Below are 27,706 nucleotides of genomic sequence, written 5' to 3'. Positions count from 1 at the left end.
TCCTGCTTTGGCCTCCCAGAGTGCTAGGATTACAGGCATGAGCTACCATGCCCGGCCAAGTACTTTTTGTTTTTTTTTCCTAAACATATCACCTGGAAATGCTTAGTACTTTGAACTAAAGGAGATTAGCAGGCCTCAGAAGAACCTAGAAGCAGAGTCTCTCTGATCTTCTCTTGCGCCTCTGTCTCTCGCCCCTCTTTCTTCCCCAAAGCGAGTCATAAAAACTATAATTCTTCTTTCCTCAAGCCATAAAACCTAGAAAGGTCCACTCTCTCCCTTCTCCCTGGAAGAGCCACATTCCAGAGGGCACTTGCCCCATACCAGGGAGGAAGGGACCCTACAGAGAGATCTAGAAGAATCTGAACAAATAGGCCTGCTGGACTCGCCCCTCAGTCTATCACCATTAGATCATACTGTTTGTCTAATCACATTTCTACACGCTGTCTCTTTGTCAAACCTAAGCATAAAAGTAGTTTTCCCCGGGTCTTTGAGTCTTCATTTCTGAAGGCTCCCATGTCACGTAAAACTTGGATTAAATTAACGTGTTATGCTTCTCTCTTGTTAACCTGCCTTTTGTTATAGGAGTGTGGGCTGTCAGCCTTATGATGGGTGAGCAAAGGTATCTTACCTTTTTGCCCCTGCAACCAGCTCCATAAACAAGAAAACATTTTATAGTTTTTTTGGCAGTTCTCTTATGTTTCAAGTTCCCAGGCCAGTAAGATTTGCTGACCAGAACTTTGTAACTTTCTGTTGCACTGATGCATTCCCTTTTGAGTTTTTTTTTTTTTTTTTTTTTTTTTTTTTGCCATAAATGGCGGAACCTCCTTGCAGCCACAAGATAACTACAAAGGCTTACACCACCTGTTTGTCCAGGGAAGACAAGTGACACCCCACCACAGATCATGCTCAAGGACCCCCTGAGCAGCCTACTCCCTGCATCCCACTTGCACATAGGCTGAAAGAAATGACTTACACAAACCCCTAGCTCATGATACCACTAAAATCCCCACCAAGGATATACCCGCCATTCTTTAATCACGGGATCTATGTACTAGCATGATTTCTCACCGCACTTGCGTGTCCTGCACTCTGCCCCAGCCGTGTAATAATGCTCACTCCCCTCCTGCGTTATTCACATCGCCTCCAGGAAAACCCCTGACCCTGTTGATTGGGGAGGCAGATTTGAGGCAGTCCATACCTCCCACTTCCTGCAATAAGTCCCTTCTTCTTTGGCAATCCTGGTGGTATCAGTAATTAGCAACAGTGAACACCCGTGGGGGTTCGTTAACACCCTACAGAGTACTAATTCATCTGCAAAATGGTACCAGTAATAGCAAGTGCTATGGCGTAGAAGTGAGGCTCAAAAGGTTTTTTACACACATAATTCCTAGCACTGACTTACTCAATTAGCAGGGTTTTCCTTTTACGCCCTTCACCTTTTCTTTTTCCACAAGATCCTCACCCCTTCCTCCCTCTCCCCCCTCCCTCCTCCTCCTCCCTCCTTCCCCTCCCCCCTGGCTGCCCCTCCCCTCCCCAGCTTGCCTCCTCTTCGCGCAGGCGCCCTGAGCGGCGCTGAGTCAGGCTGCAGGCCTAGCCGGGGGCGGGGTTGCGCCTGCGCAGTGGACGGCGCTGGGGCGGGGCAGGTTTATATCAGCGGGGCGTCAGCTGACGGTCTGCATTGCAGACTGCGGAGTCAGGCGGCGCCATGTACGCTCTCTTCCTCCTGTCCAGCCTGCTGGGCGCGGGTAAGCTCTGCGACCCCCTGCCTGAGGAAAGGCCCACCCGCAGCGTCCCCCGGACCCCTGACCGGGTTCGACCGGGCCTTGCCCCTCCGCTCCCCTGCCCGGGTTGGCGAGGGGCGCGCACTGCGCAGGCGCGGACGCCAGGCCCGTACCTGTTGGGGCGGCCGGGGGCTGCGGGAGGCGGCTGAGAGACGGGGGTTTTCGCGGCCCCGGGACGAGTTGCCCAGGGCCTGGGTGGGGGCGAGTGGGCGAGGAGCCGTGTGGCTGGGTAGGTGGCCTTTCTCGCGGGGCTCGAGTGAGTATCTTCTCGGCTGGGGCCTCCCGGAGCCTTCCCTCAGGCTGCCTGTCAAGTGTGGGGGTGGGTCGTGTAGGCTGACCCTTCGCGCAGCTGTGTTGTGCAGGTGCCGGGCGCGCGTGGTACAGACGGACTGCAGCCCCGTCCCGCCGGACAGGACGCTGGCCCTGGGCCCCGCTTGCTCCATTTTGTAAGGGTATTGAAGCTGCAGGAAGCACATAAGTCTGTCATCGATGTTCATGTTTGCATATATATTTACTCTGGATCCTAAGTATTGCACGTGTTATGGGGTTTTGTGGTCCCAGTTATTTTGCCATGTACACCTCATTTCACTTGCTTTGAAATGTCTTGCACAGCTGTTGACCGGTTTTAGCAGTGGCCTTTATTTTGGGGAAAACGTAAGTACGTGAGAAGTTGTGCACAGAGCATTATTCCTATTTTTTGACCTGAAATAATCCTGATGGTTGTAATCACTGTAGGTTCTGAGGGCAATGCCTTCTAGAATTAGAAGGGGCCCTTCTGCCCTCCCTGTGTCACCCCTTCTCTACTCCCTGACTCTTGATTTCACATCTTAACCTAGTTTAAATCATCCTAGTAAAGGGAAAGAAGTGAGGTTGAATAATTATCGAAATTTTATGGTTTCATAGTCGTGGAGCCGGATTTTAATTTCTATAACAGCAGCATCCTAGTTTTGAGTGTTATCAGATAATGGCCCACTGAAGGATAATTAACCTGATCTTTAGCTTCCCCGACCTGTAATTTTGGGGCTAGCTTCCATTCTAATTACCATGCAGCCACTCAGATTTTGATAAATAGTAACAAAGTGGATAACAGATAATGGAAAACTAAAGAAGTAACCTTGGACCTAGCTGTTTTACTTGTGCTCTGTGAAAGGTGATCTGCTTACAAAGAAAGATTTTTGTTTTGTAAATCTAGTTTATATTGCAGTTATTCCATGGTCTGTATAATAAACTAATACTAGTCTCTAAATTTTCTATACTGATTCAGAGCAATCTTTTTCTTTTTTTCTCTTTTATTTTTGCACTGTCAAACAATTGTTCTTCTTGACATTGAGTCATTACTCACAGGACCCTTAAGAGTTTTGATTCACTTAACATCACCCAAAAGCGACTTAATTGTTTCTTTGGAAATGTAAAATCCATCTCTGGTATATATGGGAGTGTGTTTAACCATGATATTTAGTTAGCCAAGGGACCTTCTTCTCTGAACACTTGACTAAATGGAAGGAAGGTGTCATAATGGCCCTGGTATAACTTTGCTGCCCTGCATTTAGGATTATACCAAGGTCATGCTGGTAACAATGTTTGAATGTTAGCTTCCCTTGACAGCTCTGGTCCCACTGTGGCTTTTTGGAAATGTTATTCCCTAAAATTCCTAAAAAACATCAATATTGAGTTTGTTAGTAAAAGTGCATGGTGACTGCCCCCTGGGAGGCTCTTAGAACTTTTAATCACAGAACTACTGTAGTACAGACTGCCATCCGGGATCTGCAGAGGCTTTATGTTTGTATTTTAAGATGTCCTGGTGGTAGAGACAGTTTCTTTTTATTTATTTATTTTTGGAGACGGGGTCTTGCTCTGTTGTCGGGATAAAGTGCAGTGTCATCATCATAGCTCACTGCAACTTCACACTTCTGGGCTCAAGTGATCCTCCTGCCCTGGGCTCAAGTGATCCTCCTGCCTCAGCCTCCCGAGTATCTGGGACTATAGGCTTGTGCCACCTCTCCTGGCTAACTTTTCTATTTCTTGTCAAGGCCCGCCTTGGCCACCCAGAGTGTTAGTATTACAGGAGTGAGCCACTGCACCCAGCCGGCCGAGATACTTACTTTTGAGTTCCTACACATCCAGTTGTCTCTTCTTTTTCTCTACCTGAAGAAGAAAGTGAAGTGATAGCATGATGGGATAATTGGAGAGCACCTAATCTAACCTCTTTGTAAAGAATGAAGATGCAGAGGTGACTCTCCCAAATTATAGGCCATTTACATGGGATGCCAGGACCAGAACCCAGGACCCCACACAGTCCACATCCCTCCATCAACATGGACTTCTTTGTCTCAAAAAATAAAAAAAGTCTCAGTCACTTGAGTAGAGTGCAGTTGTGTCATCATAGCTCACAGCAACCTCAAACTCGTGGGCTCAAGTGATCCTCCTGCCTCAGCCTCCCAAGTAGCTGGGACTACAGGTGCATACCACCATGACTGCCTACTTTTTCTATTTTTCGTAGAGATGGGGTCTTGCTCTTGGCTCAGTCTGGTCTTGAATTCCTGAGCTCAAGTAATCATCCTGCCTCGGCCTCCCAGAATGGAGGATTACAGGCATGAGGCACTACACCCAGCCCAAAATGGACCTCTTAACTTTTAAAAACTTAGTGTGATTTACATACATGCACATTTTTTTTTTTTTTGAGACAGAGTCTCGCTTTGTTGCACAGGCTAGAGTGAGTGCCGTGGCGTCAGCCTAGCTCACAGCAACCTCAAACTCCTGGGCTCAAGCAATCCTGCTGCCTCAGCCTCCCGAGTAGCTGGGACTACAGGCATGCGCCACCACGCCCGGCTAATTATATATATATATATTAGTTGGCCAATTAATTTCTTTCTATTTATAGTAGAGACGGGGTCTTGCTCTTGCTCAGGCTGGTTTCGAACTCCTGACCTCGAGCAATCCGCCCGCCTCGGCCTCCCAAGAGCTAGGATTACAGGCTTGAGCCACCGCGCCCGGCCCATACATGCACATTTTAAGTGGACAACTTGATGAGTTAGCACAAAGTGAGCTTACCCATGTAAGCAGCCCTCAAGGCTGAGGAGCAGAGCATCAGCAGCATCTAGAAGTCCCTGTGCCTCCCCATTCATGATTCTGTCTCACTTGCCCCAAAGGAAACAGATTCGTTAACTTTTTAACACCATAGATGTAAAAACTGCCATTCTTGAACTTTTGCAAATGGAATCATAGTGTAAAGGTATGCTGTTGGGTAATTCCTTTGGTGGAAAAAGGCTGGTGTTAGGAGGTAAGTGCAAAGCGTGTAGTACAGTGCCTGGGATTTGGCAGGTGTTCCCTGAAGCTTAGCTGCCCTGACTACTGTCACTTGTGTAGTTGCTAACCAGCTGAATGGTGTTTGCCCCACTGAGGCAGATGTGTTTTATAGGGATGCTAGAACATAATGTTTGCTTCTTTTGGTAGCTGCTCTTTAAATTTTTGTGATGCAAGACATGAGTTTATATACCCTGGCCTGTTGAATATCAACAAGAACTCCAGGTCTCACCTGCCAGGAATTTGGGATAAATCTCATTTGTCAATAGTATATCAGTTTTATTTTGGGTAAATATTAGTATAATTTCTGAAGGGTTAATTTGTTTTAACCAGTAGTTTGACAAGACCTTGACATGCATTTGACAAGTTGTTTTGAATGTTTTATGAGAGGTAAAGTGTATTGGACTTCAACTCCTGACCTCAAGCTATCGTCCCACTTCGGCCTCCCAGAGTGTTGGGATTACAGGCATGAGCCACCGTGCCCGCTGGTAAAGTGTATTGGATTGAGGGGTGTGGAGTTTTCTAGGTCAGGGAAAGGAGAACTTAGTCCTCCATTTTCTTGGTGTGTAAAACTGGAACAACTAGGCAGCTATGGGAAAGGTTGGGGGCAGGGTACTGCTGGCTAGGACAGCACTTAATGAGGCATGCTTACGAAGCTCTCAAGAGCAAGATCAAACCATCTGGGCAAGTGTGCATGGCAGCTTTTTGAGGAAGTCTTTTGGCATGGGATTCCAGATTACTGGCTACCAGGCTCTCTAACTAAGCCTTGCTTTCTGGCTTCTTTTTGGTTCTGCCACCAGGAAGTAGATTCTGGATAGACATTAAATCCAATAGAAGAGAGTGCTAGTTACATTGCCCTGCGTTCCCTTTTTAAAAAAATCATTTTAAAACCCTGATGATGTATATAATGATTGGGATGAAGAATCTGGCTGTTGTGAGAGTTCTGATTGCTTTTTTATTCCACGAGGTTCTACAACATACGGAATTACAAATTCCACAGCATTATCACATCACGTGGCTGACACGAGCTGTATGACCTTGGGCAAGTTACTTAAACTAAACTGTTTCCTCATTCGTAAAATGGCATTAATCATTTCCTATGTCAGTGGGTTGCTGTGAAGCTTTAATAATTTATGTTAATAGAGAAAAGGACTTGGTGAAGTAATGTGTGTGTTCTACCACTAATAACAACATGCTGTCAACATCCTTGTCCCACCACCACACCCACCTTCCTCTGCCCTTGATTTTGTGATTTCCCTCAGCGTCTTTCATTTCAAAGGATGTGGTCAGTTTAATAAAACAAAATTAAATCGACTTATTAAAAGTACGTATGCTAGGCATAATTAGTGAGTCAGAAGAACAAGCCAGGACAGGCAGACAGCAGGAGGGAGCTGAGAGTTCATACTCTAGGTAGTCAAACTGGGTTTAGCCACTAGGTAAGTCTTGATATCAAAAGCAGCCCTGCAGATCAGAGCTGGTACCCTGAATACTTGGGTTAAGACCTTATTGTCACTAATCCTCGGGATATGTTCCAAGATCTCTAGGGATGCCTGAAACTGGATAGTACCCAAACCCTGGGAACCTGTGCCCTCAAGGCCACAAATGGCCCACTAGATTTCCAAGTGCGGCCCTGCAACTGAATCCAAACTGCACAGAACAAATCCCTTTATTAAGGGGATTTGTTCTATAAAATTTGGATTTAGTCGAAAGGCTACACTTAAGGATCCAGAAGGCCACATGTGGCCCAAGGCCTCAGGTTCCCCACCCTTCTTTTTACTATACATACATACTTGTGATAAAGTATAGTTTGTAACTTAGGTGCAGTAAAGGATTAATAACAATAACTAATAAAATAGAACAGTTACAACAATATACTGTAATAAATTATGTGAATGTGGTCTCTGTCTCTCTCCAAATATCTTAATATTTTCAGACTGACTTTGACCACAGGTAACTGAAACCTAATGAGGGACTATTATATATCTTTGGGTTATTTTTTTGTTTTGCTAGAGAAGTTTAATAACCATGTTGGTAATGTATAGGTATATTTCATTCATTTTTGCCATAGTACAGTATTCCATTAATATCATTCCTATTCTCTATTCTATTGATAGACATTTAATTTCCTAGTTTTGCTTTTCTGTTACAAACTACTATAAAAATCCTTGTATGTATTTCCAGGTGCCCATGGACAAACATTTCTCTAGGGGATATAACTAGGAGTAGAATTGCTGAGTTGTGAAGTATACATATTTTTACCTTAACTGGAAATTGCCAAATTTCTCTGCAAAATGATTTTGGCAGTTGCTTCTTCCCACAGTATTGAGAACTGGGCTGTGGTTATACACATTCAGCTCAGAATAAACCTCTTTAAAATTATTTTAGAGGTTTTCCATTGGCATATATAACTGTGGTACATTTGTCAAAAGCGAGAAATTAATATTGGACAATGGCATTAGACTGTAAACTTTATTCAGATTTTTATCTGTTTTTCCACTAATCTTATATTTCCGTTCCTGGATTTATCTGGTATACCACATTGCACTAAGTCTCCTTAATCTCTTCCCACCGCCCAGCTGGGTATTTCATTCTATGGGTGTGCCAGTTTAGCTAACCTCTTGATGGACCTCTATGTTTAAAAAAATGTGAGATGAATTTTAATGACACTTCTAAATTTTGAAATTGGAAATTCTAGCCACATTTGGATAGATAGCTACTTTTGAAAAGAAATTATTTATATGAGAGGAAACATCATGAATTAAGATTGAACCAGATACATAGAAAGTTCTTTCGGCCAGTATTAGTAATGTTACTTATTATAATAAAAATCTTAAAAAAAATTTTTTTTTAATTTTAGCGTATTATGGGGGTACAAGTGTTAAGGTTACATATATTGCCCATACCTCCACCCCCCATAAAAATCTTTTAGTAGCTGTGATGAGACAGCTGTTCTGTGTAGTCTGTTCCCCTAGGCTTTGATACCAGTGAGTCACGTGGCTTCCTATAGCACTAGGAATAAAACTCAGTGTGTCCAGTAGGGTCACACGTTATCTGGTGCTTGGCTACCTCTCAGCTCCTCTCCCTCGCTCCTGTCTGGGCTACTGTCCAGCCTCCTGGCCGTTGTCTGTGGTCAGAGCCTTTGCATTTTGAATTTCTCCTCCCTAGAACATCTCCCTGGATAATCCTTGGGCCTTGTTGCTTCTATTCATTCAGGTCTCTGGCAGACGTTGCTTTACCTGAGTCCCTTGCTGATCTGTCTAAAATAGCCACCCACCCAGCCCTAGTCTTGTTCCTCGTGGATTTATTTTTCTTCATTACAGTACTACCTGGCATTATGATATATTCATTGTATGCGCAGCATGTGGAACAGTGCTTGGCACATAATAGGTTCTCAGCATTGGTAAATGGTGGTGTGAACTGTAGCCAACTAGACTTGAACTCAGAAAGTGTTGGTAGGTTGGTGTGTGTGTGACAATTATTAGTAGTGCCAAGTCTTCATCATGATTAAATAAAGCAGTTTGTTTTATTTTATGAAATTAATTTTAAGAAATTATTTTTAGAAGTTGACAAATCAACAGTGACTTTGGGCTCAAATGAAATGTTGATAATAGTTTGGTATCCAGGATAGATCACTCTCCCTCACCTCGTTGGAGAGGATTTTACAGAGGTAATGGGGACATGGGAGCCTAACATAGCTTAGATGTTTCAGGGGGCTCTGACTTGAGATAAGTCTGAAAGGGGACCTGCTATAATTTGAGGAAGTTATTTTCCCCTACTTTCGGTTCCAGAAGTTGGCTGTTCTATAAATGTTTAGCCTGGAAGTCCTCAAACTTCTTGGTCTGAGGATCTCTATTCACTCATAAGTTATTGAAGACCCCAAAGAGCTTTTGTTTATGTGGGTTGTATCTCTTGCTACTTACCATCTTATGAATTAAACTGACAAAAGTTAAAAAATTAATCATTTTGAAATACTGATAAACCCATTATGTGTTCATGTATTGTATTTTTAAAGAAAAAAACTATTTTCCTAAACATAAACGTATTTAGTGAGAAGACTAGCTTGCAAAAAGGTGATCTCTTTAACACTTGGCTGGATTCTCATCTGCTGCTGCATCAGTCTGTTGCAATGTCACGTTCATGTGCCTCCACGAAAACTCTTGTACATTTGTGAGTGAATGAGTGAGAAGATAACTTACGTCTTAATATTATGAGGATTTTGACCTCTCAGATCTCCTGAAAGAGTTGCTGTGACTTTCAGGTTCTCTGCATCACACTTTGAGAACCACTGGTTTAGCTGATTTGCAGAAGCTGAGTATAACAGCAGCTAACCCTTACTGAGATGTTCTGGTTTTTACTTAACATTAATTGATTTAAACCTCAACAACCCTCTGAGGTGAGAGTGACTAAATCAGAATGTTGGGGCATTCTAATATCCTGCCTTAACCTGTGCTGTGGTCTGAAGATTTTCGATTTCAGTATTTCACATGAAGGCAGTATTTCTAGTCTATTACATATTAACTAATAAGCCAAAAGTGACATTTATAGTAGACACACAAATATCTGAAATGTTTTAGTTAGTAAACAATCATGTGAGACAAGTTCAGAATACTGAATTTCCTTATTAGCAGGGCATGCATGAAATCTTTTTTAGCATGTTGTCTTCTGCAAATGTTCAGAGACCGCACAGTGGGTTAGCAGGGATCAGTGCACAGAGCCAGTGCTGGTTTCGGTGGCCAACTGAATCTGCTTCCGTGGGGCACGCTGGATCTGCAGAGTAGCACTGCCATGGACCGGCTCCGTCAAGGATCTAGAACCGTACAGATGCTGCCTCTGGCCCCTGCCTGCACCTGCTTACCGGACGTTCAGGGGTTGTAATCTTATCCATCATCTTATCCAGGGTTTAACTTCATCTCTGATCATCACCTGATGTGTTGACACTGTGGAAGAAGAGCTTTGTTAGCAGGAGTTTTTATTGGACTAGTGTGTTCATGAATGAACTAATTAGGAATTTCTCTTCTCCAAATTAATTAAGCGTCTGTCACATCATTCTTGTATGATCTAAGAAGACTGCATTCTTGTCCCCAGTCTGCCAGTCTTCATTGTACAAGATAAATTTATCTGAGGACTCTGTTACCTTCTCTGTGTAGATAGATTTCTTGCCCTGGAATGATCTGGCTTGTGAAGAAAATTAAAAAGTGAGGCAGTAGCAGGAGAGGAGAAGCAGGGAAGAAATAACCTTTATCTTAAATTACAGTTATTAGGCCAGAGGTGATGGGGATGTCAGCCTGGCAAGCTTAAGAGCTTTATTGCCACTGATTTCTTACGTGATAAGAGGAATATTTGGACCTTATTTCCTCCAAATCAAAGCAGTTTGCCTCTGAGTATATGCTATCCTGAATGATTTAGTGGGCAGTGTTTTTATTCTATCCAGAATGTTTTCCTAAAGTGGGATTCTGTAAAGAAGAGAGAAGTGCTCTTTGCTGTGGAAGGTGTTTATGATGTGCTAGTAGCTGTTTGAGTAGTCAGTGTTGAGGGCATTGCATTAACTCCTGCTCTTAGGCGGATGGAAGTGCATGGATTCCTCTGAGAAATGCCTGAATGCAGGGACTTGAGGTAGAAGCTGCCCCTCCTGGGGTTATCCTCTCTCGGTTTCCTAGCAGCCTGCCTGTTGCCACGGTGATGGATTACCCAGGCAACAGATCTGCCACCCTGTGGAATGTAAGCTCTGATTGTCTGCACTGGGAGGCTGCAAACCTTTTTGGTTGTCTTTTTTCATTTTTGTAGCTAGACTCAAACAGTATTTAACATACATTACTAAAATATTTAAAGGGAAAAGCATATGCTGTATGGCTAAAATAATGAGGCTGATTGTTTTAACACATTCTAGGAAAGGTTGTCCCTGTCGTTCTGAGGTTTTTTTGAAAATCTTTGGTTATAATGTTGTGTACATGGGCTTTTCAGTGTCCTCACTGGAGGTAAGCCTTAGAAAAGACTTGTCATTTGGAGGCTATTCTTGTGAATGAGGTGGTTGATTAAGTGTGTGTATTAGTTGGGCTTAGGCTTGATTGAAGACGACAGAGACAGAGTAGTAACAGCTTATTTCTAGGCCTGGAGAATAAAAAGGCAACAGAGCACCCACCTCTTTCCTAAGGAAATACCATTGAAATCTGTGTCTTAAAAAAAGACCTGCAAGATGCAGGGGCTCATGCCTGTAGTCCTAGCTAATCGGGAGGCTGAGGCTGGGAGGATTCTTGAACCTGGAAATTTGAGGCCATCCTGGGCAACATAGCAAAACCTTAGTCTCAAAAAAAGTAGGCCAGGCGCGGTGGCTCACGCCTGTAATCCTAGCACCCTGGGAGGCCGAGGCGGGCGGATTGCTTGAGGTCAGGAGTTTGAAACCAGCCTGAGCAAGAGCGAGACCCCATCTCTACTATAAATAGAAAGAAATTATTTGGCCAACTAATATATATAGAAAAAAAATTAGCCGAGCGTGGTGGTGCATGCCTGTAGTCCCAGCTACTTGGGAGGCTGAGGGAGTAGGATTGTTTGAGCCCAGGAGTTTGAGGTTGCTGTGAGCTAGGCTGATGCCACGGCACTCACTCTAGCCCGGGCAACAAAGTGAGACTCTGTCTCAAAAAAAAAAAAAAAAAAAAAAAAAAAAAAAGCATGTCTTTCCTGGTTCTCATGCTGTAACTAAGAAGTGTAGTGCTTGCTTTTTTCCCTGAGTGGTATTCATATCTTTATTGACATATGTAATCAGAAGTCTCCAGGGGCTCAGGCAAAACATTCTAAGAACTTTCTTAGAGTTCAACATACTGCCCCAGAGAAGGAAGTTGGTATTTGGGGATAGGGCGTAGGAGGATGAGAATAGAAATTAAAGCTTTGCTGGCAACACGTTTTGAGAGATAACTCACCAGAAAGTGGTTTTGGGTAGTGCTTCATTTATTGGTTACCTGTAAAAACTGAAAAGGTCATTTGCCTCATTATTGTAAGGAGATGACTTGTAGCCCTTTGGAGGTCTTCTAGTTCAGCTCACCACTCGGAGGATCCCTCTCACATAGAGTTGCTCACAGGTTGAGCATTTTGTTTCTGCTTGGTTGCTTCCACTGTTGGAGAGTTCATCATATAATGAAGCCACCCAGTCTCTTTTTATACCCCTGTGGGTGTTACCTTGAGCTGTGGTCTGCTTCCCTTAACCTCTGCCTATTGTTCTGAGGTCTGTGGTCTGGAACCACCCAGAATGGCTCTGTTCCCCATGTGCAAGAAAGGTAGAAGGTGTCCGTCACCTATTTCAAGACGGCCATGCTTATCTCTGAAAGAGTCTTTCTCCCAGTCCTCTAGGGAATAGTGGCACATGCCCTCACTTTCCTGCCCTCTGCTGAGCTCACTGCACTCACAGGTGTACCTGCCCTTCCTGTGGCCTGTGCCCAGCCTTCCACTTGTGCTGGCTTCTGACCACCACCCCCTTCCTTCCGCTGTTGGCTCTTGCTTTCTTGTTTTGTTTTCCCTTTTGCCTGACAGCCTTCCCATTGAAGCCAGGAGTTTCATTTTCCTTTCTTCTTTTGAACTGTTAGCTTCTCTCTCAGCTCTTGCTTTCTACTGTTTCTTATTTGGACTTTTTTGAATTAGCTTTCCATTTAGGTGTCCTGTCATTTGTATCTTACACCTTCTGTTCAGTTCGTCTGCCACCCCCTGCCTGGGCAGTTGAGACACAAGCATGAGCTTGCTTGTCCTGTCCCTTCTCAGAAGTCCCTAGAGGTTCCTGTAATATTGCCTCAGGTGAACTCTCGGGATGTGTGGGGCAAGTAAGACCCTTCCCAATGTACCTGAGATCTGTTTGCCTCTGCATCCTGGCTCTTGCCACTTCCCTTTGCTCCACCCGAGAAGACAAAGGACAATTTTTCTCCTTTGAAATGTTCTGGAATTCCCCTACCCCGTTTCCATTTAGCCACTGTATCGCCATCTTCCAGGTGTGGGTTCCCATTTCTTTTTTTTTTTTTTTTTTTTTGAGACAAAGTCTCACTCTGTTGCCTGGGCTAGAGTGAGTGCCGTGGCGTCAGCCTAGCTCACAGCAACCTCAAACTCCTGGGCTCAAGCAATCCTACTGCCTCAGCCTCCTGAGTAGCTGGGACTACAGGCATGTGCCACCATGCCCAGCTAATTTTTTCTATATATATTAGTTGGCCAATTAATTTCTTTCTATTTATAGTAGAGACGGGGTCTCGCTCTTGCTCAGGCTGGTTTCGAACTCCTGACTTTGAGCAATCCGCCCGCCTCGGCCTCCCAGAGTGCTAGGATTACAGGCGTGAGCCACTGCGCTCAGCCGAGCTCTTAGGTTTTCTTCTCAGACTTGGGTCACACTCCTATTTGCAACAGAAGTTGGTTCACCTCTCCTGTGACACCTGCTGGAGTTTGACCCCATGCTGTCATCCTCTGCGTATGGTCCAGTGTAATCTGTTGTTTCCTAGCTGAGTAGTTGGGTCACAGGTGAGATGTGAATCTGAGGACTTTTTCTCCATTTTTTGGTTCTAAAATCAAGAATACTGTAGGCCTGTTTTAAGAAACATAGGCACTCTCAAAGCAGTTTATAAAATATTTTTTAACAATTCTACACACACAACATAATATTGGGAATTTAAAAAGTAATAATTCAGCCAACCATCCTGGTTTCTTTTCTGATCTTTATACAACTCTGTATAATTTCATATTCTTGAATATTTTTCTATTTCCTATACATCTTTATAAGTATACAGTACATAATATTTTAGTAAAATACTAGTTTTTTTCTAATTTTGGCTGTTCAGATCACACTTACGTGTTTTTAGTATTGTAAATTACACTCAGTAAATTGATTTATACATATCGTATTTTACCTGTTAAATTGCTGTACTTCCTTAATATTTTTCTAGATGTGGATTTGCTTTCTGAGGAGGAATTTTTTTTTTTTAGTCCTTGAAATACATTAATTTGAGAAGTACTTATCAATACACTGATGTCAGCCCTAGAAAAATGAATCTCTTATTACAAACTTGTCACTATTCCATGACAAGTTTCAAGTTTCTTTTTCCCCCTTTGGCTAATTTTTTTAAAAATAGAGATGGGGGGTCTCGTTATTTTGCCCAGACTAGTCTTTTTTTTTTTTTTTTTTTTTGCAACAGTCTCCCTCTGTCACCCTGGGTACAGTGCAATGGTGTCATCATTGCTCACTGCAGCCTCCAACTCCTGGGCTTAAGCAATGCTCCTGCCTCAGCCTCCCGAGTGGCTAGGACCACAGGCACATGGGGGTGCCACACCTGGCTCTCCTCCTTGGATAGTTTAAGTTTCAAAATATGGCACTTTGCTTTAAGCTAGCATTTTTTTGGTCCCAGATGATGTTGAACCATTTGTCTGTTTTTTCCTGATCCCACCTGTGAATGGGGGCTCTGCCCAAGCCATTTCCTGTTAAGATGAAACACTTGCACCTGGTTTCGAGTGGCCACGTTCACTTTGTGGTATCAAAGTGGCTTATGCAGACTTATTTTCTGCTAGTAAACTTGTTGATATACAAAGACTAGTACAGTAGAATTAGATTTATAAAAGTGATCTATTTGAACAACTTTTAAGTATCATAGTTTTATATAATGATATGAATCTTGGTGTTTTTGATACAGGTTCTTAAAAAACCTTCATGCTACAGAAGTTGAAATTTTCCCTTTATTTAAATCTATTAGTCTTTTATCCTGTGATTTCTTTCATTATTTATGGAAACTTTTTAAGGTTATAAAGATTTAAAGGTCGGACACTCACAAAGTAGTTAGAGTCAGGTGCTCTGGCTTACGCTTGTAGTCCCAGCACTTTGGGAGGCTGAGCCAGGAGGATCACTTGAGGCCAGGAGTTTGAAGCTGCAGTGGGCTGTGATCACGCCATTGCACTCCAGCCTGGGTGACAGAGTGAAACCCTGCCACAAACAAACAAACAAACAAAAAAACAAAGGTAGTTGGAGAGGATAAAGACGAACCAGATAAATGAATTCCTTCTAGTTCTGTGACTGTGACAACCAGGCTTCTGGAACGGCACAGCCATGTGACTGTGTGATTGGAGTTTCACGTGGCTGGTGAGGAGCCAAGCGAGGGCGTCCAGCTCACGGGCTGGGGCCTTGGGGAAATAAGTGAGGCGGACCTGGTTTGCTGGTACACAGTCCACCTCCTCATGTTGGTTTTGTCTTCAGCTCTAGCGGGCCCTGTCCTTGGCCTGAAAGACTGCACCAGAGGCTCGGCAGTGTGGTGCCAGAATGTGAAGACGGCCAGCGACTGTGGGGCGGTGAGGCACTGCCTGCAGACCATCTGGAACAAGCCAACGGTGGTGAGTGCCTGCCCCTCCTCTAGTCCCAGCCCAGCACTTCTCAGAGGCCCCCTTTAATGTCTGTAACTCACTGCTGAATTGACAGAGCACTTTCCCTTGCCTGGTTTTGTTACTTCATCATTGTCACCTGTGTGGGAGGCAGGACCTGCTGAGGGGTGTACCTGTTTGACCACAGAGGAAATGGAGGCTCAGAGACGTTAGGTTTCATTTCCCTCAGGCTGCCCGGTCTCTTGGTGGCAAGGTCTTCCATGCCTGCTACCCTGTGCCGCACACTGCCTTCCGGGCCTCTGTGCAGATCCCACGTCCCACCCCAGATTAGGGGCTGGCAGGTTTGCAGTGCCCATTCCCAGCACTGGGCACACAGCTGTGGCTCCATCCCTGGTCATCACTCCAAAAGGTACATGCTGCTTTCTCCATTCGATATTTTGTTCTCCCCTCACCCCACTCGGCAAACCACTGATAGAGACGCTGGAGCTTGGTAGTTATTTAAAATTTGATTTCTAGCTGTAACCACATGGGAAAGAAAGGTACCGCTGATCTTTCGTCCAAATGATGTTAAATATAGCATATCAATGTGGGGCACGGTCTAAGATGACAAGCCTCATGTGCATTTTTCACGTCCTGAACTCTCAGGAGACCATGCCATTGGAACGCAGAAGGTGTCGCTCCCGGCTCACTCCGGGTTGTGCAGGCCGTCGCGTGGTACAGGCGGTGTGTGACTGAGTGGAGTTTGAGTTCTAAAACTTGTCAGTGTTCAGTGCCAGTAGTGCTCCTTCAGTAAGATAAGAAAGCTTAATTATTAATAAAAAACACTGCTCTTTCCAAAATAGTTTCTGAATTATTCATTGGAACTGCCTTCTGTGGCCAAAACTACTTTCAGAATTGGTTCCTAATTTGTCTTCATCTTCAATCTTGTTTTTAATACCGCTTCCTTTTTCTGAGTTTAATTAATGTGTGTTAGGTAAGGGCTGTAAACATTTCTTGATTGGATGATCTTGTGGCCTGGCCCTCTCTTGGTACGGCCCTCACAGTGCAGGCGGCCCTCAGTATCCATGGATGCAGAGGGCTTATCAAGGGACTTGAGCATCCTGGGATTGGTATCCACTGGGACTGGGGCGGGTGAGGTCCTGGAAGTGGTATCCCTCTCAGATACCAAAGTACAACTACGTTAGCCTGACTAGGTCCACAGGTTCCAGTTAGTTTCTCCAAATGCACCTAAGTGCACAGGTGTCCTTAATCTCATCCACACGTTTGTTCTTTCTCCATGGGTTGAAAGTCAGTTGACACCAAGAAGGGGGTTTGAGCATTCCTCCGCTAGAAATTCCATGGCCTCTGGGCTAGGTGGGGCACCAAGGCCCAGGCTCACCAGAATATTGGTGTGAGTCCTTAACTTGCCTGGGAGGTAAGAGGCAGAGAAAGCACAGGTAAAGCCAGTTCCAGCATTGTGCAGAATGTGTTTCCTGCCCCACCCACCTCTTACACTGTGGTCTTGATGTGACTGTTATTTCACCTGAGCATGGGTTTCCCCAGAGTTGTTGTAAGCATTCATATGGAAGGTGTGTGCCATGTACACTGAGTAGGGCGCTAAGGGGAAGTGGGTACAGGACAAGGTTTTCTATCAAGTAAGGCATAGTGTTCTAATAAATCACACTTATTCCTTCCCTGTGGTGTCCCAGTGCTTCTCATGCAGGGTGGGGAGCCAGGACGTGGTCTCGATTGTATCTGTGGTTAGATAGAACAGCATATAGGCCATAGGGGTTTTCAGCTGTTTGGTGTGTGAGTTGTGTCCTACAAATACAGATCTCTCTCCTCATGTTCGTTCTTTTTAGAAATCCCTTCCATGTGATATATGCAAAGATGTTATCACCGCAGCTGGCGAGATGCTAAAGGACAATGCCACCGAGGTGAGCAGCTGTGAGTGGGGACGGTGTGTGAGCTGTTGGCATGGGCACCAGTTCCTCTGTAAAGGGCCAAGGAGAAAATATTTCAGACCTTACAGGCCACATACTGTCTCTGTCACATAGTCTCTTTTTAAAAAACGCGTTGAAAATGTAAAAACTATTTTTAGTTCCGGGCTGTACAAAAATAGGCTAAAGGGCCTGCCTGCATTGCTGATCCCGGGACTAAGTGTGAAATGCCTAAAGTTAATTGGGATGCTGTATTGCATGCCACGAACATCTAGGTCCAGTTTGGCTATCTGTTTTCAGAATCTCCTGTGCCTGTGGGACTGCAGATCAAAGGATCTTCATTCTGAAGTTTCTTGTCTGCTTTTGCCTGATTGATCCGATCGAGCCATGGGCAACCACTGGCCCTTTACCGGGTCCTTTTCCCTGAAGGCTGGCTGTTTCCAGACTTGCCCTTTCTGGAGTCACAGAGGGCCTCTGTCTCCAGTCTGTTTGCAGGGAGGAAGGCTGTCCTGATTCTGACCCTTGCCTCATGTCTTCTCGTAGGAGGAGATCCTCGTGTACTTGGAGAAGACCTGTGACTGGCTTCCCAGCCAGAACGCGACTGCCATGTGCAAGGAGATAGTCGACTCCTACCTCCCTGTCATCCTGGACATGATTAAGGGAGAGATGGTAAGTGATGGAGAATGGGCTCTTCCTTCAAGCTGCTTCTGGGGCCCGGGAGGGGTACCAGCCAGAGCAGAGTGATTAAAATGGAAAGTCAGTTCATAGCTTGGGATTCCTCAACAGTGCGTCACTACAGGTTTGACATCCAAAGTAGCTTTGACACAGAGGGCACTCTGCTTGTAACTGGTTGGGGTTGGTGGGGGTGTGGCACATAGTAGCTTTGGCACAGAGGGCACTCTGCTTGTAACTGGTAGGGGTTGGTAGGGGTGTGGCACATGGGGACTGGGCGGGTCACTGAAGGAATGTACAACACCATAACATTTATAGTTGCCAGTTGGATAGCTCGTGTCAAATCTTTTATTTTTTTATTTTTTTTGTGTGTGGGATGTTCAGAGGGTGGGGTGTGGGGGAGTGTAGCGTGTTCAGAGGGTGCGGTGTGGGGGAGTGTGGGGGTGTTCAGAGGGTGGGGTGTGGGGGAGTGTGGGGGTCATGTCAAATCTTTTAATGACCCTTTGAGCAAGCAAATAATTTCACTTTTCTGAATCAATTTCTGCGAATTTATAGTTAAGGATAATTCAGGAAATGTCCTTGGGGGCTCAGCTCCACGGATGCTCATCTTTCATTCAACAGGTATATATTGTGCACACACCATGTGCCAGAGGCCGGGTTTTCAGCAACAAATAAGGAGCTAGCTTTGTGGAATCTAGAAAGGCCTTGAGAAAGGAAAGGCCTTTGAGAAGTTGAAAAGGGCCAGGGGGCAGGAGCTTTTGGTGAAGAAGTCAGGGGTCCACTTATGCAAGGCCCTCCAGGCCATGGTTAAGGAGTGCAAGTGCAGCAGGAAGCCCTTGGAGCTTTTTAAGGAGAGGAGTGTCATGGCCATAGGCACATTTTTCAACGTGTTTGGTCTAGGTCCCATTGAGGGGAGGAGCTGCAAGAGCAGAAGCTGGCAGGACCCTCAGGAGGTCATTGCCTTGTGAGTGGGATGTGTTAGGGATGGTGGAGATGGCAGATTTCCAATTCTGTTCTGGAGGATAAATGGACTGGACTTGCTCATGCTGGAGATGTACAGTAGAGGGAAGAGTTAGGAATGCCTTCTAGGTTTCTGGGAAGATGGTGGTGGAGTTATCTGCTAAAATGGAGATGGAGGAGGAGCAGGTTGGGTGGGGTAGAATTGGGTCAGTTTGAGATGTCTGTGAGGTGGGCATGTGTGTGCAAGTCAAGATAAGAGGTAAAAACTTGGGAGCTGCCAGCATAAATGGAAGGTATTTATAATTAGCAGATTGTGTTAGCTCATTTGGGGAAAGTGGCTCAGAATTGTTGCCCCTCTTCCTCCAGCCAAAAGCTCATACTGCTTTTAAGAAGAGCTGATAGTGAGCAGAGAGCATTTAGGAAGCTTAACAGGACAGTTTGGGAAGCTCGGAGGCTGCTGTGTGGTTGGTCACTTGAATTATAATTTTGATAGAGAGCATTTAGGAAGCTTAACAGGACAGTTTGGGAAGCTCGGAGGCTGCTGTGTGGTTGGTCACTTGAATTATAATTTTGATATTCTCAGGTATATTGAGCAGTTTGACCATGGACAACAAAGTTTTATGTTTCTTTCTTGTCAGTCTGTCTGCTCGCCTGCCTTCCTTTCTCTCTTTCTTTGTTTTCCTTCCTTTCTTCCTCCCCTTCCCTCCCCTCTCCCTATCCCTCTCCCCTCCTTTTCCACAGGGTCTCGCACTGTTGCCCAGGCTGGAGTGCAGTGGCTCAGTCACAGCCACTGCAGCCTTGAACTCTTGGGCTCATGCAACCCTCCCGTCTTAGCCTTCTGAGTAGCTGAGACTATAGGTGTGCACCATGACACCAGCTAATTTTTATAAATTTTTAGTAGAGATGAGGTCTCGATATGTTGGCTCAGCTGGTTTCAAACTCCTGGTCCCAAACGATCCTCCGTCCTCAGCCTCCCATAGTGCCAGGATTACAGGCATGCACCACTATGCCTGGCCAGTTTTATGTTTCTTTTAAAGGGAATTAAGGAGAGGGACTGATTCAGAGGCACCAGGTGGCCTGTTTTGTTTTCCTTTGGGAGAGGATTTTCAGCCGGGCTTCTTTCCCGCCAGAGCCGTCCTGGGGAGGTGTGCTCCGCTCTCAACCTCTGCGAGTCTCTCCAGAAACACTTGGCAGAGCTGAATCACCAGCAGCAGCTGGAATCTAATAAGATCCCAGAAGTGGATGTGGCTGAGGTGGTGGCTCCCTTCATGGCCAACATCCCTCTCCTCCTGTACCCTCAGGATGGCCCCAGCAGCAAGCCCCAGCCGAAGGTAAGGCAGCAGGCCCCGCCGCTGAGGACCCGAGTTTTGGTTGCATTGGAAGTGAGATGGGAAAGGGGTGGTGTGTGCGCATGGTTCGTAAATGGGGGCTGTCCCTTCGTTTAACTTTGCAGTGGCACGAGCTGGCCTTCAAATGGTTGTACCACAGAGTTTCTAAAGAATACGATATTTAAAATATGCAAAGGTTCCCCTTTTGATACCATACTATTACTGTGATGAACACCCAGTTGATGTTCAGCCTGTCAGTAATGTTAGAGCCTGTAAGCACGTTAGGAACTGTGCAGCAAGTCTCCCAGTGCTGTGGCCGTGAGTGTGAGCGGCCTTTTGCTACGAATCTGAATGGTATTCGTTGCAGTGTTGCCAGCCTAACTGCCCTTTCTCTGTAGGCTGATGGGGACGTTTGCCAGGATTGCATTCAGATGGTGACCGACATCCAGAATGCCGTAAGGACCAACTCCACCTTCGTCGAGGCCTTGGTGGAGCACGCCAAGGAGCAGTGTGACCGCCTGGGGCCTGGCATGGCCGACATGGTGAGCCTTGTCTCCGTGCGCCTCAGAGGACAGTCTGAGCCAGGGAGCTGGGCTCGGAGACAGAGTGGGGGAACCAAGAAAACGTAATGTGTTACTTCCTGTGGTACCATTTTACGTTCCAAGCTAATGGCTGTGGGGAAGAGGTTGTGTAACGCTCTTTTCTTTTTCCCCAGAAAGTAATTGGGATAGGTAGTGGGGACTTAATATACTTTGGCTAATTGAATCTGGATATGTCACAAAATCCAGGGACAAAAGAGTGGAAGGAGACCACTTTTGTGAATGTTTTTTTCCTCCCAGTCACTATATGAATCAGCCTCTTCGAACCGTGTTTTTGAAAGCATGGCTATTGTATGTGAGGCTCGCAATTCCAAGTGTGTTCGCACAGCAGATGTGGTCGGCTGTAGACCACAAAGTGGCAGAGGAAGCCCCTTGTTAGCATTTTTCTTTTTTCAAATTTTGTCATTTCCAGGAATTTTGAAAGCTGTATGGTGTAGTTTCCCTTTTTTAACTTAAAGTGAGCCAAAGTGAACCCAGGTAGCAGACTCTTCCACATATAATATCAATACACTGTGTACACTGGCTTGCAGGCTGTTCACCTGGAAGCCTCCCTTAGTCCTGTGGGCTTAGAAACTCATTTTGTTGGCCCCTTAGATGGTTTCATTTCTTGGGCCCTCTTCCAACATTTATTAGCCACACTTGTGAGATGGATGTGTACAACAAAAAGTGCTGGTTTTGGTATCTGACAAAATTGGCATTTGGGGAGGCCGGTTGTAGTAACTCCATGCTCAGGGCTACAGAGCGGCCTTTCTGGGTGGGAATGGCTGGCTCTAGGAGAGGAGGGTTTCTCCCCAATGACTTAGTCTCTTTAGGAATGGCAATCAGGTTCACATTCATTTATCTTGAAACTGGGAATCTTGTAGTGTCATTTTCAATATCTTTGCGTATTGCTATTTTAATTGGTTTCCCAGTTAAGCCCTCTGAGGGCTGTCATGTTACCCTTGGTGATATGCTGATAGCACACCAATTAGGATGCACTGTTTTATGAGGGTATACTGGAAATGTCTAGATTTGTGTGAAAATATGCAGTTGAAAATCACTGCAACTTGACTCTACTGGATTTAAACTTTATAATCCTGAGAATGTGTAAATGAATTTGAAAGGTAATCTCCAATTCCTAAGCAGTATATCATTTAAGTACATTCTTTCTAAATTGTCACTGAGTAATTGCTCTACAAACTTGGGGCAAGTTTGGGCCATCAAATAAAGGAGATAGGAGCATGGACTCTCTAAGGCCCTTGGTAAACATTTTCAAAACATCTTTTGCATGCATTTCTTGTAAATTATAGAATTAACCAAATTGTCTTTTTTTTTTTTTTTTTTTTTGAGACAGAGTCTCGCTTTGTTGTCCAGGCTAGAGTGAGTGCCGTGGCGTCAGCCTAGCTCACAGCAACCTCAAACTCCTGGGCTCAAGTGATCCTCCTGCCCCAGCCTCCCGAGTAGCTGGGACTACAGGCATGTGCCACCATGCCCGGCTAATTTTTTCTATATATATCAGTTGGCCAATTAATTTCTTTCTATTTATAGTAGAGACGGGGTCTCGCTCTTGCTCAGGCTGGTTTCGAACTCCTGACCTCGTGCAATCCACCTGCCTTGGCCTCCCAGAGTGCTAGGATTACAGGCATGAGCCACTGCACCCGGCCTAAATTGTCATTTTTATCTTACTACACAGAGCAGACGTTTACAAAATTCTACTCTGGAAACTTGCTTGATAGTCGCTAATTGACACTGTTGGAAATGCTGTTTTTTTGTTTTCTTTTCCTGGTGCATTGTTGCAGTAATTAGTTTTAACTAACAATCTGTTTCTGTCTCCCCAGTGCAAGAACTATATCAGCCAGTATTCTGACATTGCTGTCCAAATGGTGATGCATATGGTAAGTGGCAGAGGAATCCCCTTGTTAGCATTTTTCTTTTTTAAAATCTTGTCATTTCCAGGAATTTTGAAAGCTGTATGGTTTAGTTTCCCTTTTTTAACTTAAGTGGGCCAAAGTGAACCCTCTGAGTAGCAGACTCTCCATGTGTAATTTCAGTACCTCCCCCTTGCCAGGAGGAAAGGCTGAAGCCTCTTGGTTCCCAGGACTGCCCTCGTGGCTTCCTGGTGATTTGTCTTTGCAAATGTGGGCATATCAGATTTCTAGATTTGGCTAACCCTGGGATCTGTAGAAATGGCGTGCTCTGTGAGTAAGCCAGGCCTACGGGACATTACTGTGTTGCAGGCTCGGTGGAGGAATACTGCCTCCTAGAGTTGGTCCTTTGCACTGCAGCAGTCAGCTGTAGCTGCTGCTTGAGCCCCTAACTCCTGCAGCACTGGGTTTTGATACATGGGGTGGGGGTTCCTTCATTAGAGGGAGGGAACATCCCTCATGGGAAATGAGCTAGCTGGCTCCATGCACACAACTGCCATGCAGAGCAGGGTGGCCTGAAGCCACCCGTACATCGGGAGCAGGCATGGGCCTCCTTAGATCTAACTGGCAGGGCTGAGAGGGGTGGGTTGTACCTTTCCCTGTCTGTCATTCTGAGTTTCTGACTACCTTGAGATTGATGTACAGTCTTTGAGTTTGTTCTCCAATCCAAGGGTCAGTAAGCTGGCCTGCCACCTGTTGTGTAAGTAAAAGTTTTTTTGAACACGGTGATGCTGTTTTGTGCTACAGCAGCACAGTTAATTGACTAGTTGCAGCTGGGACCTTAGGGCCTGAAAAAGCCTAAAATATTTACTCTCTGACCCTGCTCTAACCATTCAAGCTGTCCATGCACCATAGTTTATTTGAGATTATTACTCATACCCTACCTTGTTCTAAAAACAGCTTACAGAGGCAGCTTACAAAGATATGCACCTGAAGTAGGTAAAAATAAGCCTTTGATGTGACTTGATCTAGTGAAGTCCTTCCTTATAGCTAACTTATATATTTTTTTCATTATAAAAATTATAGTGTGTGGAAATTTTTTGAAAATATGGAAACTACTTCCCATGTCAAAAATCATTTGGTGTTTCAAAAAGGACGGGGCCATATTTTATGTACTACTTTGTAGTTTGCACTTTTTGCCTGAAAATATATTGGTCATTAAATAGTATTGTACAAATGATTTTTAAGTAGTTGCATGATCAGGTATGTGCATAGAACATAATTTCCGTAACCAATCCCCTGTGGCTGGCTGCCTGTTTTAAGGTTTGCCTTTGGGATGATGAATGTCCTCATAGCCAAATCCCTGTCTTTCTTGTTAATATAGATAACTAAAGCTGGGATTGCTGAAAGTGCAAGCCTTTTGACAAGTTGTCAAATTGGCCTTCTAGCCTGGCATTTGGCCACCAGGGGTAGGTTGCTGTGAGACCTGGGCTGTGGAGAGTTAAGATCAGGATTCCAGGGCGAGGTGGCCCACGCCTGTAATCCTAGCACTTTGGGAGGCTGAGTTGGGCAGATTGCTTGAGGTCAGGAGTTCAAGGCCACTCTGAGCAGGAGTGAGGCCCCGTCTCTGCTATAAATAGAAAGAAATTAATTGGCCAACTAATATATAGAAAAAATTAGCCGGGCATGGTGGTGCATGCCTGTGGTCCCGGCTGCTCAGGAGGCTGGGGCAGTGGGATCGCCTGAGCCCAGGAGTTTGAGGTTGCTGTGAGCTGGGCTGATGCCATGGCACTCACTCTAGCCTGGGCAACAAAGCGAGACTCTGTCTCAAACAACAACAACAACAACAACAAAACCAAATATGTTGTGGCTGCCACAGAATCTCAGCATTTTAGATTAAAATAAAGAAAAATACTTTAAAAAAAATCATGATTCTGGACCCCTCAGGGTGTTTTATAACACACATCCCTTATTTTGGCAGCCCTATGTCTGGTAAGCTACTTATCACTAACCTGTGGGGAAGGCCTTGCAGGACCATGGTGGGATTAGGCCCCTGAGGATGGAAACCATAAAGGAGCATTTTCTGGGACCTGGCTGCACATAGTTTTGAGTGTGTCAGACATGGGGACGGTGCACACACGAGCTGGATGGCCCTCAAGTGGTCTGTTGCTTGAGGAGGGCCAGAGTAGCTTTCAGGTCCCCTTGCCCATGAGAGCAGGAACAAGGTAGGTTGCTAATACCTCACTGCAAGAGTTTTCCCTAAACTTCTGTGACATCCTTATACCTGGTTAACTGCTTGATTATTATTTTAATTTTTCTTAACTGTTGTGTCCTTTCCTTTCCCTTATTTTCATCTCCGATTTCCTGTTTTTTTGTTCAACAGCAGGATCAGGTATGTGTTGGGGAATTTGCTTGTAGTAGTGGTCTGCTGCTACTAGTTAACTAGTTAACTTTGCTCTTTTTTTTTTTGGTATGGCATGATTAGCTCTGACAGATACAAGGAATGGTTGCAAAAGGCAGGGTCATTCTCTGTTACTCTGGTGGGGAGAGCTTTTGCATCTCTCTCCTGTAAATTGGCACTTGAGGTGTTACAGCAGGGGTCCTCAAACTTTTTAAACAGGGAGCCAGTTCATTGTCCCTCAGACTGTTAGAGAGTGTGCACTGTGGGCCTGAAACAAGTTGGCTGCTAACCAGGACAGGCATCGGTGACAAAAACACCCGGCGGACTGGATAAATGTCCCCGGTGGGCCACATGTGGCCCGAGGGCCGTAGTTTGAGGACCCCTGTGTTAGAGGGTCTCATCTCCCCTTCACGGGGCCAGAAAACAAAGCCAACAGAGCCTTGTGCTCTGGTCAAATCAACAGAAAGCATACATACATGCAGGACACCAGTGTCATGAAGGGAAACCGTGGGTGGTTCCAGAGGTGCCTCTGCTTCCTTCAGTGGGCGCTAATCAGGCAGACCAATATAGGCCTGATTTCCAGTAGGACACCTTGTGTCTGTCACTACGCAAGTGGGGGTTGCATGTCTTTAGTGCTCTTCTTCATAACCCCAGAAATGCTTTCTGCTGCATGAGCAAATCCTTTGCAAACAGTTGGCGGACAGTTCCCTGGCTGTTGGATCCAGAGAGTTGGAAACAATTCCTTGATTGTGGCTTCTGCCCCACTGGGTGGCAGGGTGCTGTTAGATGGCTCACTACGGGAACTGAGCTCCCAGTCTATACTTGCTCTGAGCTAGTGCCCTCTTAGGGAGGGCCATGCTGAGCACTGCTCCCTTCTGAGCATTGGCATCTATCTTGAGGACTAGAGTTATAGATTTTTTTAAAGGTATTTTGAAGTCTAATGGGAGAGAACTTTGGTTAAATTGCCTGAATTTTCCCCTCAACCTCCTCAAAAAGTTAGAACTAAGCTGATCCTGAGACAAAAGCAGCCGTACACCTGAATCTTGACATCTTTTCCCAAAAATCTTGCTGTATCTTCAGCCTCATTCTGACCCCCCCCCCACATTCTTAACCGGTGCCAAAGACAGGGTATTTGGGATATACTTTTCAGACTCTCCCAACCTTATTTAATTCTAGAGCCTTCTTGATATTAAAACAGTCATGATTAGTGCTCCTCCCTTAACGTGTCATCTTTAGCATGCCTCTTCCCGCTGCTTTTGGGTTTGGTGGTAGGAGGCAAATGCCATCAGGCCCAGAGATGATTGCTGGTTACATTTGATTGACATAGTATATAGAGTTTATATACTTGTCTTACTCATTGTGTAATAATCACAGTGTCCACACTAACTGGTTCTCTGTGGTTTGGTGTTCAAATGGTGAAAGGGATCAATCTTGTGACTCAAATTCAAGATTCATCAAATTGGGGGGTTGGGTTTTCACATGTACTATGAATTGTGAACATAGAATGTAGTTTTTAAAAAAGCCAGAATTTCCCCTTAATAAATGATTTTAAATGGTCCTGCCACTGAAAGATCCGGTGTAGTTTTATTTCTAACACATTTGATTTTCTGTTAGTTCATGGGCTGGTAGTTACTTCTCTAGAAAGAACATATAGCTTACTTTTTACTGAGAGTGAGCTGAGAAGAATGTCCTAGAGCAGACCAGCTGTCCTTGGAGATGCTGAAGATGTTAGGAGTCTCCCCTCCTCACGGGCCCTGGTGGAGCAGCAGAGGAAGTGGCTCTGCCTAATGTTCCTTCAGAGCTTTGCATGACCTCCTCCCCAGTTGTAACTGGCACATGCTCTGCTTTTGGACACAGGCCCTATCAAACTGAATCTGGTCTCTGTCCATCTGGGGGAGAGTCAGCCTTAACACTGGGACCAGTGTGTCCCCCAGCACCCCATCCTTTGTGTGCAGAGTGGGACAGAGGGACGGAGGGTGGAGGGTGGTGGGCGCAAGCCTGCATCTGACCGCTCGTTCTCTGCTCTCTTCAGGAACCCAAGGAGATTTGTGGGCTGGTTGGGTTCTGTGACGCGGTGAAGGAAGTGCCCATGCAGACTCTGATCCCTGCCAAAGTGGCTGCAGAGAACATCATCCCCGCCCTGGAACTGGTGGAGCCCATTAAGGTACCTGGTGTCCTTGTGTACCGGCTAGGCTGTGCAGTGTGACACCATTCCCTGTTGTGTCACATCCTACAAGTCACACTTTTTTTTGTTGTTTGTTTCCTGCCTGGTTCCTAAAGGTTATTTGAGTGTGAGACCATTATTTTATGGTATTGCCTATACTAATGTAGCCATCCCCCCACCCCTAGTTCTTTCAAAAACATTTTATTCCCTTGGGTGTAAACCCTGGTGTTCATGGGATCAAGCCTACATTTTTTTCAGCATGCCATTTGAGATGGTTTTTCAGTGCCTGGCTCCAGTCTGACCTTCTCACATGTGCTTTCTGGGTCCTTTCCATCCTTTGAATGCCCCCCCAAAGCTGATGTGGAAGCCTCACTCTGCCTGCTGCCTGTATGTATGTATTTTGTTT

General features: G+C 45.2%; 1 protein-coding gene across 1 annotated transcript in view; it reads left to right on the top strand.

Moving 5' to 3' along the window:
• Window positions 1-27,706, top strand: part of PSAP (prosaposin) — a 367,269-nt gene that overhangs the window by 333,534 nt on the left and 6,029 nt on the right. The window contains exons 2-9 of the mRNA XM_012762580.3: window positions 1,678-1,745; window positions 15,292-15,425; window positions 17,255-17,329; window positions 17,876-18,001; window positions 20,095-20,295; window positions 20,691-20,834; window positions 22,709-22,765; window positions 27,169-27,300. Of these exons, the coding sequence (XP_012618034.1) occupies window positions 1,706-1,745; window positions 15,292-15,425; window positions 17,255-17,329; window positions 17,876-18,001; window positions 20,095-20,295; window positions 20,691-20,834; window positions 22,709-22,765; window positions 27,169-27,300 (909 nt within the window). The 5' untranslated portion in view covers window positions 1,678-1,705. The remainder of the gene's footprint in view (window positions 1-1,677; window positions 1,746-15,291; window positions 15,426-17,254; window positions 17,330-17,875; window positions 18,002-20,094; window positions 20,296-20,690; window positions 20,835-22,708; window positions 22,766-27,168; window positions 27,301-27,706) is intronic.

The sequence above is a fragment of the Microcebus murinus genome, chromosome 14 (assembly GCF_040939455.1).
Source record: "Microcebus murinus isolate Inina chromosome 14, M.murinus_Inina_mat1.0, whole genome shotgun sequence".
In the NCBI taxonomy this organism is placed as follows: domain Eukaryota; kingdom Metazoa; phylum Chordata; class Mammalia; order Primates; family Cheirogaleidae; genus Microcebus; species Microcebus murinus.
Note: the sequence above shows the minus strand (reverse complement) of the source record. Positions and strands in the feature narration are given on the sequence as shown.